Below are 16,345 nucleotides of genomic sequence, written 5' to 3'. Positions count from 1 at the left end.
GCCTTCTAGGCAGAGTTCCTCTGTCCAGTGTCTGTGTTCTTTTGCTTATCTTAATCTTTTATTTTTATTGGCCAGTCTGAGATATGGCTTTTTCTTTGCAACTCTGCCCATTTACAACATTAACAATGTCTACACTGTATTTCTGAACAATTTTATGTTATTTTAATGGACCAAAAAAATGGTTTTCTTTAAAGAACAAGGCCATTTCTAAGTGACCCCAAACTTTTGAACGGTAGTGTATCTGGAAAATATTCTTAGTTAATTTATCCTCACCCATAAACTAGTAGGCTATTTGTAGCTTGTCATCTGGTTTGCTTTCCTATACGTTGGTCCATGGCACCATCTACTGGCCCAAAGATTGTAGTTGATGATCAAATCAAATTGTATTTGTCATGTGCGACAAATACAACAGGTAAGGGAAAGGGGGATATATAGTCAGTTGTACAACTGAATGCCTTCAACTGAAATGTGTCTTCTGCATTTAACCCAAGCCCTCTGAATCAGAGAAGTGCGGGGGGCTGCCATAATCGGCATCCACGTTTTCGGTGTAGCCCTTACTGTGAAATGCTTACTTAAAAGCCCATAACCAACAATGCAATTTTAATAAAAATAAGAGTTAAGAAAATGTTTACTAAATAAACTAAAGTAAAAAAAAATAAAAGAGCAACAATAAAATAACAATAACGAGGCTATATACAGGGGGTACCGGTACCAAGTCAATGTGGGGAGGTACAGGTTAGTCGAGGTAATTAAGGTAATATGTACATGTACAGTAGGTAGGGGTAAAGTGACTATGCATAGATAATAAACAGTGAGAAGCAGCGGTGTAAAAAAGGGAGGGGGGTCAATGCAAATAGTCCGGGTAGCCTTTTGATTAGCTGTTCAGCAGTCTTATAACTTGGGGGTAGAAGCTGTTAAGAAGCCTTTTGGACCTAGACTTGGCACTCCAGTACCGCTTGCCGTGCGGTAGCAGAGAGAACAGTATATGGCTAGGGTGGCTGGAGTCTTTGGGAATTTTTAGGGCCTTCCTCTGACACTGCCTGGTATAGAGGTCCTGGATGGCAGGAAGCTTGGCCCCAGTGATGTACTGGCCCGTATGTACTACCCTCTGTAGCCCCTTGCGGTCGGAATGCGAGCAGTTGCCATACCAGGTGGTGATGCAACCAGTCCGAATGCTCTCGATGGTGCAGCTGTATAACTTTTTGAGGATCTGAGGACCCATGCCAAATCTTTTCAGTCTCCTTAGGGGGAATAGGCATTGTCGTGCCCTCTTCACGACTGTCTTGGTATGTTTGGACCATGATAGTAGGTGATGTGGACACCAAGAACCTTGAAGCTCTCAATCTGCTCCACTACAGCACCCATCGATGACAATGGGAGCATGCTCGGCCCTCCTTTTCCTGTAGTCCACGATCATGTCCTTTGTCTTGATCACGTTGAGGTAGAGGTTGTTGATACAGTATATTAGGCTCCAAGGTCCTAATTCATAATCAATGTAGTGTCTGTATACTTTAGATGCACACTCACTTGTGAAATCACTATTATTGGTGTAGGCCGTCTACCTATAATAATAGGTTGCTGGACACTACTCATAAGGCCAACTGATAAATAATAGCGATTTAAAATTGCAAGATGAAAATGGCCAAACAATAATAATCTAAGAATCTGCTCCCCTGAAATTATTCGCGTAATCATACCAATATTTCACACCTGCGTTTACTTATTTGACATGTATTCTATGAGAGAGGCATACTGAGACCCAGGTCTCTTTTACAGATTGTACTATCGTGGACTATTTTATTTGGCGGACGTAGCCATTTCTAGTTTTCTACTGAGCACATTTCCGGTACTCATGAATGCCCTCGCGGAGAAGCGCGATTCTGAACGGGGAGAAGTGTAGCTATCTAGTACACAACTTTAAGCGCGAGTGTTACCTTATTTCGTGTTGTTTTCAGCAGTGTTTGTGTACTATACTCAAATGAATTTCTAATCGGCGGTGATATACTTGAATACCGTCTTGCGAAATCGCTTTTTATTTCAACCTACCGCTAAAATAAACTAGCTAACGTTAGCTTGCTAGCTACTATGTCGGGAGGCGTCGTGCGAGGCCCAGCAGGAAATAACGATTGTCGAATTTATGTCGGAAATCTACCCCCTGATATTCGCACTAAAGATGTGGAGGACGTGTTCTACAAATACGGAGCTATTCGAGACATCGATTTGAAAAATCGGAGAGGGGGACCTCCCTTTGCCTTCATCGAATTTGAAGATCCCAGGTAGCTAACGTTAAAGGCTAGCTTGTTAGCAACTCGTGCACTGCTCTAACGTTAGTTAGCTATCTGCTCATGCGAGATCGTGAATCTTCTCTGCACATGTATCTAACGTAACTATCTATTTTCGTTTTAGGAATGTACAGTAACATCAATTGGCCTGATAGCTAGTTGCTTCCGTTTCTGCATTTACATGTTGTGAAGGTGTCTTTGTTTGTGGCTAACCGACTAAACCCCACGATTTATCATCGTAAATCGTGGAGTTAAGTTGGGCCGGTTAACTACTGTTAACATATTATGCTAATGAGGCACACCGCAGAGTGCTGTGTGGACGATTGTTTAATAAGACTTTTCTATGATCACTTTTTCAGGGACGCAGACGATGCAGTGTACGGACGAGACGGCTATGACTACGACGGTTATCGGCTGCGAGTTGAATTCCCTCGGAGCGGCAGGGGTGGGGGGAGAGGCGGCTTTGGTGGTGGTGGTGGTGGGGGGGTTGGTGGCGCCCCTAGAGGCAGATACGGGCCGCCATCCAGACGCTCAGAGTACAGGGTCATTGTCTCAGGTGAGTCATGTAACTAGGGTATTAAGGGTCAAAATGAAACTGGTTTTGGTATTATACTTTGTACTCAATGTTATAGAGAATCATCTCAGGAACACCATTTTATGAGGTTAGGGATTTACAATTGCTGAGATCTCATTTACAAGTGATCGAAAAAGGTCGTGGACTGGTCAATGTTAATCCCAAATCAATAATGGCCTCAAATCCACCTGTCTGTAGTCTATATTTCAACAGGTTTTGTCCAATATCTCAAGATAGGGTGGCCACATTGTAATAACATTTTCAGTGGCGCAGCGGTCTAAGGCACTGCATCTCAGTGCTTGAGGCGTCACCACAGACACCATGGTTCGAATCTAGGCAGTATCACAACAGGCTGTGATTGTGCGCAGCCCTATAGGACTCCCAATTGGCCCAGCGTCGTCGGGTTTGGCCGGTGTAGGCCGTCATTGTCAATAAGAATTTGTTCATAACTGACTTGCCAAGTTAAATCAATAAATCAGAGTTTATTCAAATACAAGTAAAATGTATGAAATTAAACCGCGATATTATGCAAATGATTCAGTACAGAATACACAATTACAGTGATTTAAGACCAAAAGTTAAGGTAGGGGGGTCTTATTAACACATCTTCGTGCAAAAATAAGTCTGCAACAATTTCATATATTAGAATAAACTTGTTATACGATTTTATGCAAAATAGGTACTTAATACGCAAATTACTATATGGAATTAAATAAGATAACAGGATGGTAGGCCCATTCATTTAAAATAAGGTGGTCATATTGTTAACATACAGTACCAGTCAAAAGTTTGGGCACACCTACTCATTCAAGGGTTTTTCTTTATCTTTACTATTTTCTACATTGTAGAATAATAGTGAAGACACAAAAACTATTAAATAACACATGGAATCATGTAGTAACCAAAAAAGTGTTAAAACAAATCAAAATATAGTTTATATTCTATAAAGTAGCCACTTTTTGCACACAATTGGCATTCTCTAAACCAGCTTCATGAGGTAGTCACCTGGAATGGATTTAAATTAACAGGTGTGCCTTGTTAAAAGTGAATTTGTGGAATTTCTTTCCTTAATGCGTTTGAGCCAATCAGTTGTGTTGTGACAAGGTAGGGTTGGTATTAGAGGTCGACCAATTATGATTTTTCAACGCCGATACCGATTTTGTTGGAGGACCAAAAAAGGCCACTACCGATTAATCGGGCAATTTTTATATATTTGAAATAATGACAAGTACAACAATACTGAATGAACAATGAACACTTATTGTAACTTTATACATAAATCTATTTAGTCTCAAATAAATAATGAAACATGCTCAATTTGGTTTAAATAATGCAAAAACACAGTGTTGGAGAAGAAAGTACAAGTGCAATATGTGCCATGTAAAAAAGCTTAACGTTTAAGTTCCTTGCTCAGAACATATGAAAGCTGTTTTAAAAAAAAAAAATTATACTCCCAGTAAAGAAATATTAGGTTGCCGTTATTATAGGAATTATGATGTGTCGACTATTTCTCTCTCTACCATTTGTATTTCATATACCTTTGACTATTGCATGTTCTAATAGGGCTGGCAATACTAAAGTGCCTATCTCAGGAGTTGATAGGCTTGAAGTCATAAACAGCGCTGTGATCATGCATTGCTAAGAGCTGCTGGCAAACGCAGTAAAGTTTGAATGAATGCTTACGAGCTTGCTGCTGCCTACCACCGCTCAATCAGACTGCTCTATCAAATCATAGACTTCATTATAATATAATAAACACAGAAATACGGGCCGTTGGTCATTTAATATGGTCAAATCCAGAAACTATCATTTTAAAAACAAAATGTTTATTCTTTCAGTGAAATACGGAACCGTTCTGTATTTTATCGAACGGGTGGCACCCCTAAGTCTAAATATTGCTGTTACATTGCACATCCTTCAATGTTATGTCATAATTATGTAAAATTCTGGCATATTAGTTTGCAACAAGCCAGGCGGCCCAAACTGTTGCATACATTGGGGGGGGGGGGGGGGGTATTTGATCCCCTGCTGATTTTGTACGTTTGCCCACTGATAAAGAAAGGATCAGTCTATAATTTTAATGGTAGGTTTATTTGAACAGTGAGAGACAATAACAACAAAAATATCCAGAAAAACACGTCAAAATGTTATAAATTGATTTGCATTTTAATGAGGGAAATAAGTATTTGCCCCCCTCTCAATCAGAAAGATTTCTGGCTCCCAGGTGTCTTTTATACAGGTAACGAGCTGAGATTAGGAGCACACTCTTAAAGGGAGTGATCCTAATCTCAGTTTGTTACCTGTATAAAAGACACCTGTCCACAGAAGCAATCAATCAATCAGATTCCAAACTCTCCACCATGGCCAAGACCAAAGAGCTCTCCAAGGATGTCAGGGACAAGATTGTAGACCTAGACAAGGCTGGAATGGGCTACAAGACCATCGCCAAGCAGCTTGGTGACAACATTTGGTGCGATTATTCGCAAACGGAAGAAACACAAAAGAACTGTCAATATCCCTCGGCCTGGGGCTCCATGCAAGATCTCACCTCGTGGAGTTGCAATGATCATGAGAACGGTGAGGAATCAGCCCAGAACTACACGGGAGGATCTTGTCAATGATCTCAAGGCAGCTGGGACCATAGTCACCAAGAAAACAATTGGTAACACACTACGCCGTGAAGGACTGAAATCCTGCAGCGCCCGCAAGGTCCCCCTGCTCAAGAATACATATACATGCCCGCCTGAATGATTCAGAGGACAACTGGGTGAAAGTGTTGTGGTCAGATGAGACCAAAATGGAGCTCTTTGGCATCACCTCAACTCGCCGTGTTTGGAGGAGGAGGAATGCTGCCTATGACCCCAAGAACACCATCTCCATCGTCAAACATGGAGGTGGAAACATTATGCTTTGGGGGTGTTTTTCTGCTAAGGGGACAGGACAACTTCACCGCATCATTTGACGGGGCCATGTACTATCAAATCTTGGGTGAGAACCTCCTTCCCTCAGCCAGGGCATTGAAAATGGGTCGTGGATGGGTATTCCAGCATGACAATGACCCAAAACACACAGCCAAGGCAACAAAGGAATGGCTCAAGAAGAAGCACATTAAGGTCCTGGAGTGGCCTAGCCAGTCTCCAGACCTTAATCCCATAGAAAATCTGTGGAGGGAGCTGAAGGTTCGAGTTGTCAAGCGTCAGCCTCGAAACCTTAATGACTTGGAGAAGATCTGCAAAGAGGAGTGGGACAAAATCCCTCCTGAGATGTGTGCAAACCTGGTGACCAACTACAAGAAACGTCTGACCTCTGTGATGCCAACAAGGGTGTTGCCACCAAGTACTAAGTCATGTTTTGCAGAGGGGTCAAATACTTATTTCCCTCATTAAAATGCAAATCATTTTATAACATTTTTGACATGTTTTTCTGGGTTCTTTTGTTGTTATTCTGTCTCACTGTTCAAATAAACCTACCATTAAAATTATAGACTGATCATTTCTTTGTAAGTGGGCAAACACACAAAATCAGCAGGGGATCAAATATTCCCCCCCCCCCCCCCACTGTATAGCCTGACTCTGCGTGCGATGAATGCAAGAGAAGTGACACAATTTCCCAAGTTAATATTGCCTGCTAACATAAATGATATTCACCTAAATATGCTGATTTAAAAAAATATACTTCTGTGTATTGATTTTAAGAAAGGCATTTATGGTTAGGTACATTCGTGCAACGATTGTGCTTTTGTTAAATCACCTGTTTGTTGAAGTAAGCTGTGATTCGATGATAAATTATCAGGCACCACATTGATTATATGCAACGCTGGACAAGCTAGTTAACCTAGTAATATCATCAACCATGTGTAGTTAACTAGTGATTATGTGAAGATTGCTTTTTATAAGAAGTTTAATGTTAGCTAGCATTTCTGGTATCTTATTTCAGGTCATGAAACATGGGACCAACACTGCATGTTTTATTTTTGTTCAGTATAGTTACAAAGTAAGTAGTTGCTAAAGTTGTCCTTGATGAGATTCGAACATGCAACCTTTGGGTTGCTAGATGTTGGCGTTATACGCTCACCCGTCCACCTCGACCGACCACCCTCCTTTCTGTTATGCCTTAAGAACCAAACCTAACATATCATACTAATTTGAGTGTCCTGGATTTACATTCACTATGTTAAGTCTAGTCTGAGACCATAATGGAATGACCGAAGGGGAAGGAAGAACCTTTTACCTTAAATTGCAGTCCAAGGACGTCTGATGACTGTAAAACACCCTCTAAACATTCCCATACTTGTTGGCAATACAATGTCACATCGATCTTACTCTGGTAGTGAGGAATACCCATTGCAAATATGAAAGCTCAGATTTTGACCGTTTCGTTTAAAAACATATATTTTTTTAAATGGTGTCCCACAGAATTGAACGTTCTAAGCACAGCACTTTACAGTTGGGCTCATATCACGTAAATATCAAAACTTCCAGTATTGTGATTTTTAGACATGGTTAAAACTTCCACATTCATGTATTCAAATTGTTTCTATATTTTGATGACCACATTACAAAAGCTCTGACGAAGGCCGTGAGGCCGATACGTAAGCTTATTAAAGATCAGTGATACTATCAAGAGCAGTGTGCGGTTTCCTTTTTCCTTCATCTTGTTCAACTGTTGCCATGCACCTGCAACAAGATTGCTCAGATGTGCGAGTGCCTTTTGAGTTTTGGATGACCACATTATTGAAATTAGTGAAAATGAATTTGATTTATTGCAGTTTTGTAGAATGTTCGCCTAGTGTCCATTGTTTCGTCACTTAACACCCTAGTGCAATGTGGGTTGGTTTTCTATACATCATTGGTTGCACTGCACGCCACCAGGTTGACCTACCGCACTGTGCAATTGGTAACTTACCGGTCTTTAATATTTCAATGACACTGTGCTTGGTCTTCTCTATTTCACTAACAAGTAGACTCCCTGTGTTACCGCCTGATTGACCTACTGTAACGTAGCAGGTGTAAAATAAACACTTGAAACTAGGTCCCCTGCTGTACTGAACGGCCAGTTGAAAGACTGGCAGGGTTTAGGGAATGCTGTCAACATGGCCGCTGTCAACATGGCCACTGCCATTTAAAAACTCACCATACCCAGCAAACCTCAGTCTGTTCAAGAATGTAGCAAACGTTGAAGCGTACTGAACGCACCTCAGGTCTTGACAAGAAGGAAAATAAACTGTCGGGAGGTTCTCTTCTGCACTGTTCAACCAATCCAGTAAATGTGGAGGAGTGGTTAAGATGGGGTGTCGCCTTAACTTCCAAAAGCAGAAGTCATGTCACCGGTGCTCTTTCCATTTCCCCTGAAAACCAGAACATCCGGTTGTTGGGGACTCTGCAGAGGCTACTGTCTAATTGGCTAGTTCCTTTTTCACCAGACAGAAGCACTGGTCTCTTTTGGTCTGCTAAATAGTGATATCCATTCCTTCCACATTAGTTCATTGTTTCTGGTTGTGTAGAACCAGCCTGGTTTAGTTGGTCTCTGTGCAGATTCTGATTTATATTGCTATGCCACAGATCTATTGAGCAAGTTTGTACCATTTCAGTAAAGTGTTGAAAGTAATCACTGAGTTAAACATCTAATTTATTCGCTCTTCTCTCCAAAGGGCTTCCCCAGAGTGGCAGCTGGCAGGACCTCAAGGATCACATGCGTGAGGCTGGGGATGTATGTTATGCTGACGTTTTCAGAGATGGAACTGGAGTTGTGGAGTTTGTGCGCAAAGAAGACATGACCTACGCTGTTCGAAAGCTGGATAACACCAAATTCCGATCACACGAGGTATGCTTTTAGGTTTAATTGGATTTGATTATAAGGATAGGATGATATTTTCGTTAAAGGTAAGTAAAGTGACTACCAACACTATTGAATCTTTCCCCTCAACCTCTCCCCATTTTCAGTGACTACTTGTGCAGCCTTTCAAGAACTTAAGGCTTGTTTTGATGCAATGGAAGGAACCGTTTGAGGTGGAAATGCTTTTTGTTTCAACGTCTAGTTCTTTTTGTGTGTCTACCAGGGAGAGACCGCTTACGTTCGCGTGAAAGTAGATGGTCCCCGCAGCCCGAGCTATGGAAGATCCCGTTCCAGGAGCCGCAGTCGAAGCAGGAGCCGCAGTGCCGCCAGTCGCAGCCGCAGCAACTCTCGTGGTGGTGGTGCCCGTGGTGGCAGAGGATCTCCTCGCTACTCTCCTCGCCATAGCCGCTCTCGCTCCCGTTCCTAAACTCTGTGTTGCCCTTTTGGTGGATCCCCTGTTAGCAGTTCCTCTTTCCACTTGTTTTTACCTCCTTTTGAGTTTTTCAGAAGTCAACTATAGATTTTAATTTTTGCATTCCATCTCCTGATGTCCTAGTGGAAGGTGTTGGTATGTAGGTGAATCCCCCTCCTGTCACCTTTCCTCCCTGACCCTCCCTACTTTAGTCCTTTTGTTTTCATCTCCTTTCTCAATTCATTTTAATTTACCTATTGTCTTTCCTCCAAAAATGTTGCAACATTTGAAACCCTATTGCTCTGAACTTCAAAAATGTTGATCTTAACAAGTTCAATGTTTTTGTAAGTATTGGAAAATGTATGTACTTTTTCATGGGATGGCGGGAGTCTCATTGCTAAACTGTATTTTACCCTTGTGTCTTCCTTTAGACATCTGAAGATAAGGATTAAAGAGTGATTTGGAATAAAAGTTGTGGAGCACATTTCATTTGTTTGATCAGGATAGGACATCTTAGGAGGAGTCAGGTCGAGGCAATGGTATGCTTTAGTATTGATTATTTGCATCTATTGATAAAGTGGTTGCTACAGGATGCATGATTGTCTCTTGAATATAGCACAATTTTCCTGCCCTATCTATTGTTTGGCAACCTTTTTAGCACTGAAACAGTGTATCTCTTTGGTTTTGTGCCAGGACAAAGGTCCTTCTTAGATGTACCTTTTTAACTTTAATGCTACATAAGAACCATTTACATTATTTTTTTTTTTTTTTAAAGATGCTGTTTTAATATTAGACAGTGGCTCTGGGCTTGTTTCAGCTTAAACATTGAGAAATATTAGACATTTTCTAAAGTATGAATTTGATGGTTTGGGTGCTCACTGACATTTTCAAATTGATCTTTAGTAGTCACATGTCATGAGTGCACAAAATAAGAAGTGGGCTGGGCCCAAATTAGACATGATTCTAATGGTTTCCCTCTGATTTTTTTTTTCCTGGTATTTCAAGGTTTTGATTGGAGGAGTGGCTCAGTGGATCCCAATCCTTGGAGCCGGATCAGAGGAGCATTTAGGGAAGGGATAGGCAAGGATGGATGCTTGGAGCCGGATCAGAGGAGCGTTTAGGGAAGGGATAGGCAAGAATGGATGCTTGGAGCGGGATCCATTTTCCAGGAATCAAATCAATTGAACTAATTAAGGAATCCTAGATGCAACTTTTTGAATGGCCCAGTTTATTTCAATTTTTGAGCGGTAAATATGCGCAGAGTCAAAGGATATGGATAAGGATTATTTACGTTTTTGGAGTAAGAAAAGGAAACTGAGGACCAGGAAGTTGGATCAAAGAATGGAAGGAGACATAGGAGTCTGGTAAATAAGGGATTCAAATTTGTGATGGTTGGGTATTATATTTAGTATAGTTAGTCTGTCTTTCTTAAATTTAATTTACTCTTTTAGTTTAGCATTTTCAATAAAATCCTGAAAAGACGTACCTGTTTTTTAGTATTTTTTTTTCTTTTGAATTAATGTAAAAATGAACTTAATGGCCCTATGATGTAATAAGAGGCGAAATTGAAGAATAACCCAGTAGACCATCTACTCTAATGTATTACATTATGGGGCGGTGTCCTGGACTAAAGTAAAAACGCAACATGTGAAGTGTTGGTTTCATGAAGATCGCAGAAATGTTACATATACACAAAAAGCCTATTTCTCCTAAATGTTGTGCACAAATTTGTTTAGCATTTCTCATTAGCCAAGATAATCCATCTGACAGATGTGGCATATCAAGAAGCTGATTTAAACTGCATGATCGTTACACAGCCACATTGTATGCTGGGGACAATAAAAGCCCACTCTAAAATGTGCAGTTTTGTCACAACACAATGCCACAGATGTCTCAAGTTTTGAGGGATCGTGCAATTGGAATGTTGACTGCAGGAATGTCCACCAGAGCAGTTGCCAAAGAATGTAATGTTCATTTCTTTACCATAAGCCGCCTTCAGTGTTGTTTTAGAGAATCTGGCAGTACGTCGAACCGGCCTCGTGTATGGCGTCGAGTGGGCGAGCAGTTTGCTATTGTCTACTATGTGAACAGATTGCCACCAGGGTGGCCGTGGGGTTATAGTGTGGGCAGGCATAAGCTACGGACAATGAGCACAATTGCATTTTATCAATGGCAATTTGAATGAACAGGGATGCCGTGACAAGATCCTGAAGCCCATTGTTGTGCCGTTCATCCGCCACATCACCTCATGTTTCACCATAATGCACTGCCCCATGTCGTAAGGATCTTTACACAATTCCTGGAAGTTAATGTCCCAGTTCTCCCATGGCCTGCATACTCACCAGACATGTCACTCTGAGCATATTTGGTATGCTCTGGATTGATGTATATGAGAGCGTGTTCCAGTTCCCGCCAATATCCAGCAACTTCGCACAGCCTCTGAAGAGGAGTGGGAGAACATTCCACAGGCCACAATCAGCCTGATCAATTCTATGCGAAGGAAATGTTGCGCTGCATGAGGCAAATGGTGGTTACACCAGATACTGACTTGTTGATCCACAGCCCTACCTTTCTTTTAAGGCATCTGACCAACAGATGCGTATCTGTATTCCCAGTCATGTGAAATCCATAGATTAGGGCCTAATAAATTAATTTAAATTGACTGATTTCATTATGAACTGTAACTCAGTAAAGTCTTAGAAACTTGCATGTTGTGTTTATATTCTTGTTCAGTATATTTCAATGGAGATTCTTAATTGACCATACCTTTTAGACCAGGACTAGGCTTAATCAGGAAACCAACCTCATGGGTTGTATGAAATAACTGAATATAAACTTGTCAATAAGTGATAGAACTACCTGTTTGAGTTGCATTAGTGAGGAAATGTAAAGTATTCAGGAAAATGTCATGTCAAGCAGACGTGCTTATACTGAACAAAAATAAATGCAACATGCAACAATTTCAAAGATTTTACTGCGTTACAGTTCATATAAGGAAATCGGTCAATAGAAATAAATTCATTAGGAACTAATCTATGGATTTCACATGACTGGGAGCACAGATATGCATCTGTTGGTCAGAGATGCCTTTGAAAAGTATGGGCATGGATCAGAAAACCAGTCAGTGGCGCAGCGGTCTAAGGCACTGCATCTCAGTACAGACACCCTGGTTCGAATCCAGGCTGTATTGCAACCGGCTGTGATTGGGAGTCCCATAGGGCGGCGCACAATTGGCCCAGCGTTGTCCGGGTTATACCGGTATAGGCCGTCATTGTAAATAAGAATTTGTTCTTAACTGACTTGCCTGGTTAAAAAGAGTTGACCCGGCTGTTGATTGTGGCCTGTGGAATGTTGTCCCACTCTTCAATGGCTGTGCGAAATTGCTGTATATTGGCGGAAACTGGAACACTGTCGTACACGTCAACACAGAGCATCCCAAACATGCTCGATGTCTGGTGAGTATGCAGACCATGGAAGAACCAAGACATTTCCAACTTCCAGGAATTGTGTACAGATCCTTAAAACATGGGGTTGTGCATTGTCATGCTGAAACATGAGGTGATGGCGGTGGATGCATTGCATGACAATGGGCCTCAAGATCTTGTCACGGTATCTCTGTGCATTCAAATTGCCATCAATAAAATGTAATTGTGATTGTTGTCCGTAGCTTATGTCTGCCCATACCACAACCCTACCGACACCATGGGGCACTCTATTCACAACGTTGGCGTCATCAAAACACTTGTCCACACACGGCATACACGTGGTCTGTGGTTATGAGGCTGGTTGGAAGTACTGCCAAATTCTATTAAACAGAAATTAATATTACATTCTCTTGCAACAGCTCTGGTGGACATTACAGCAGTCAGCATGCCAATTGCACGCTCCTTGAAAAACTTGAGATATCTGTGGCAAAACTGCACATTTTAGAGTGGCCTTTTATTGTACCCATCACAAGGTGTACCTGTGTAATGATCATGCTGTTTAACAAACTTCTTGATATGCCACATCTGTCAGATGGATGGATAATCTTGGCAATGGAGAAATGCTCACTGCTAGGGATGTAAACAAATCTGAGAAATATGCTTTTTGTGAGTATGGAACATTTCTGGGATCTTTTATTTCAGCTCATGAAACATGGGGCCAACACTTTACATGCTGCGTTTATATTTTTGTTCAGTGTACATCTCACACAGACAATATAAAGTCCAGTAGAAACATGGATTGTATTTCTATGATAAGACAATGTAATATCATAGCCTATATAATGTGATATCACGCATACATTAATTGATGCTGCTAACAATAAGATTACACATTGAGCATAAATACTCCGTACACCTGAGTTTGCCAGGGGGGCCTTATCTACCTACCTCACCATGTAGTGTCAACGATGCATTGTGGGATGAAATAAGATGCTGGCATAGAGGACCTGGTAGAAAATGCTCGCAACACAAGAAGAGGTGGCAGCGCAGCCAATCGCAGTGTAAGTGGCGTAGGGCAGCGTGTTAGGGCGGGGGAGGTATTTTGCAGGGCAGTTTCCCACATTTGCTTTGAGTAAAGCTTATAAAATAATTTGTCGCAGCACGATCTAGCAAGTAAATAAAGCTTTATATCCATCAAGGTGAATTACCTGATTTTGAAGTGGAACGTATCTTCGTCTCCTACATAAGGTGAGTGACAATGTTTATTTAGTAGCCTACACGCACTCACCCTTGACTTGCATGGATGGTGGTGATTCAGTTTTTTATTTTTTTTTATTGACGCGAAGTTTCTCATACAAGATTGTGTACTTTTTTTATATTTTGATTTTAAATCGTAAAGATGAATCTATGAACTAATGCGCAGTCGCTACCAGGTATTGGCACGAATCAGATCTCCCTCGGACCTGTTCAATCGTCCGTAATCTAAAGGATTTTATGTAGAAATTTAACGACTAACTAATGTACATTGATGTTTGCAATAGACTAGAACTGTGCATCATCCAGGGGACCAATTCCAAATTGTATTAATGTAATGTCGCCATGTGATATTTTTGTAAAAAATTTTTTGCCTTGTAATTTAATTCGACCTATATCGAGTTTCTCCGTAGCCTATTCGTATTGTACCTAACCTACACAGGGTCGTCGTCACAACGTAATCTAGTGTCGAAATACAAAGTAGCACAGTACATTCGGATACATTGATAGAACCGAGTTGTTTGCCACATTGTATCTGCACTTAATTGGCTTGTCCTTTGGTTTTCACAGTAAACAAGACTGTTAGTTAATGGTGAAGATCAAAGGGCAAGCAATATTTTTAGTTTTTTATTTAACTAGGCAAGTCAGTTAAGAACATTGTTATTTACACGGCCTACCGGGGAACAGTGGGTTAACTGCCTTGTTCAGGGGCAGAAGGACAGATTTTTACCTTGTCAGCTCGGGGATTCGATTCGGAAACCTTTCGGGTTCTGGCCAATGCTCGAACCATTAGGCTACCTGGCGTCCCCATAGTTGCAAGGGTTACCTGTGAATTCGGGCTTTATCACTTCACTAGATTTGTAATTTTGTATCTATAGTGACAACGTTAGTTGTGACGTTTTGTTCTTGTTTGCAGGCATCATGACTGACAGGAAGGCAGTAATCAAGAATGCTGACATGTCTGAGGACATGCAGCAGGATGCAGTGGACTGTGCTACCCAGGCCATGGAGAAGTACAATATAGAGAAGGACATCGCGGCCTACATAAAGAAGGTGAAATGTGCATATTGAGAATCAATCCAGTCAGGCCTGCTACTTTTGGCCTGTGTATTCCAATTGTCTTCCATGGTGCAAGCTGTTTAAAATATGACAAATGGGCAGCATGAGGTCATTTTCTTCCTCATGTAGTCATGGATTACTAAAGCCCTGTTTTGTTTTTATAAATCCCTATAGGAATTTGACAAGAAGTATAACCCTACATGGCATTGCATTGTTGGGAGGAACTTCGGCAGCTACGTCACTCATGAGACAAAGCATTTCATCTACTTCTATTTGGGGCAGGTGGCCATCCTCCTCTTCAAGTCTGGCTGAGTTCTCTGAGGCCTGGAGTGCTTCTCCTCCCAACCTGGACTGTAATGCACTGGTGGCTGATGTCACAACTTCCCACACACTTCAAATATTAAAATGAAAACATACCATGATGATACGCAACTGGCTGTGCGCAACTGCATGGACTAAGATGTACCATATTTAATGTGTATATGTTACAGTACAAATACTACTTTCACTAGTTGCCATAAAATGCAACTGGAAGAGATTTTTGTTAATGCTGTTCTACATTTTGTTATACTTAAGTTGTAAATGCTTTAACAGTGGCCTTTGATTGTATAATAAAGGAAAGCTAGAGAATGTAGTCGTGCATCTGCTTTACCCCAGAGAGCTGTTTTGTTTTCAGTGATTCCTGTGCTACTGTTTAATGTGCTTAGTTGCTCCAGACCTTGAACTACTACAGCAGTTTGTAATGCCTGTATCTTGCCAGAGGTACAAGTGAGACTATCACAATTTATTTGGACACATCTTCCCAGATTTTCAACTGCTGTTAATGATCCCTTTTCCAGTCATATCTCATAGGTGGAATGTCTCCTCTGGCATAGCAAGGGTGTTGGCAATTTCCTATTGCTAGTTGAGTTCCTATGTTAACATGCAGATGTTTTCAGAATGGTGGCTTGGAGGTTCCATTTGCAGAGTGTTGACACCATCTGTACTTGAACCTATTCTGGCTGTGCAACAAAGGACTGAATGTTGGCATTCCGGTCCTTTTGTAGACTTAACATATCTTGGTGATTTGTTTAACTGCATCTGCCTTGTTGGTAGTTTCTATTCTGTTTATGGTTTGATACAAATTTCTATATGATTTGCACAGGTGTACCTCTTCTCTCCATGGGCATGGGAGTACAACTGCACTTCACTGAAGGAATAATTGGGTTTTTGGCAATGAGGCCCTTTATCTACTTCCTCAGCTGAACTTGTGGATTCCTTTTGTTGGACCAGTAGGAAGTTGGAAATGGTTTGGCACGCTAATTAGTGTTGGTGCAATGAATGGAAGTTGCTTGTAGATACCACATACTTCCAAACATTGCTTTAACGCATCTAAATAACATCCACGAGTTCTGACTCCAGGGAATTAAATGAAGGGCCTCATTGACAAAATCCCAAGTATCCCTTTTAAAGGGGTAAAGTTGCCCAGTAAAACTTTAATTTAGTCAATAAAATGTTAAATCAA

The 16,345-nt window shown here is 41.1% G+C and overlaps 2 protein-coding genes across 4 annotated transcripts; both read left to right on the top strand.

The window, feature by feature from the left end:
• Positions 1 to 1,839: 1,839 nt before the first annotated feature.
• LOC106612789 (serine/arginine-rich splicing factor 1B) lies at positions 1,840 to 9,574 on the top strand. The gene is made up of 4 exons (XM_045724618.2): positions 1,840 to 2,276; positions 2,642 to 2,838; positions 8,507 to 8,679; positions 8,915 to 9,574. Exons 1-4 carry the CDS (start codon positions 2,086 to 2,088, stop codon positions 9,116 to 9,118), a joined length of 765 nt encoding a protein of 254 aa, XP_045580574.2. The 5' UTR covers positions 1,840 to 2,085; the 3' UTR covers positions 9,119 to 9,574.
• Positions 9,575 to 10,218: 644 nt separating this feature from the next.
• dyl2 (Dynein light chain 2, cytoplasmic) lies at positions 10,219 to 16,345 on the top strand. Of its 3 annotated transcripts, XM_045723293.2 has the most exons (5): positions 10,237 to 10,467; positions 13,489 to 13,589; positions 13,728 to 13,776; positions 14,699 to 14,835; positions 15,016 to 16,345. In XM_045723293.2, the coding sequence occupies exons 4-5, from the start codon at positions 14,704 to 14,706 to the stop codon at positions 15,151 to 15,153; spliced, it is 270 nt and encodes an 89-aa protein (XP_045579249.1). In that variant the 5' UTR covers positions 10,237 to 10,467; positions 13,489 to 13,589; positions 13,728 to 13,776; positions 14,699 to 14,703; the 3' UTR covers positions 15,154 to 16,345. The 3 variants fall into 3 exon arrangements, with proteins under 3 accessions (XP_045579250.1, XP_045579249.1, NP_001135077.1); XM_045723294.2 differs by lacking the exon at positions 13,489 to 13,589 and having other exon boundaries at positions 10,219 to 10,467; NM_001141605.1 differs by lacking the exons at positions 10,237 to 10,467; positions 13,489 to 13,589 and having other exon boundaries at positions 13,640 to 13,776; positions 15,016 to 15,469.

This window comes from Salmo salar, chromosome 09 (genome assembly GCF_965601325.2).
Source record: "Salmo salar chromosome 09, fSalSal1, whole genome shotgun sequence".
Lineage (NCBI taxonomy): Eukaryota > Metazoa > Chordata > Actinopteri > Salmoniformes > Salmonidae > Salmo > Salmo salar.
The sequence above is the reverse complement of the archived record's forward strand: the minus strand, read 5'-3'. Positions and strand labels throughout refer to the sequence as shown.

Excerpts from the sequence above, each read along its gene's own strand:
- LOC106612789 (XM_045724618.2), top strand. The coding sequence starts at position 2,086 with ATGTCGGGAGGCGTCGTGCGAGGCCCAGCAGGAAATAACGATTGTCGA. Across the intron at positions 2,277-2,641 it reads ATCGAATTTGAAGATCCCAG|GGACGCAGACGATGCAGTGT; the intron begins GTAGCTAACGTT and ends TCACTTTTTCAG. Across the intron at positions 8,680-8,914 it reads CCAAATTCCGATCACACGAG|GGAGAGACCGCTTACGTTCG; the intron begins GTATGCTTTTAG and ends TGTGTCTACCAG.
- dyl2 (XM_045723294.2), top strand. The coding sequence starts at position 14,704 with ATGACTGACAGGAAGGCAGTAATCAAGAATGCTGACATGTCTGAGGAC. Across the intron at positions 14,836-15,015 it reads TCGCGGCCTACATAAAGAAG|GAATTTGACAAGAAGTATAA; the intron begins GTGAAATGTGCA and ends AAATCCCTATAG.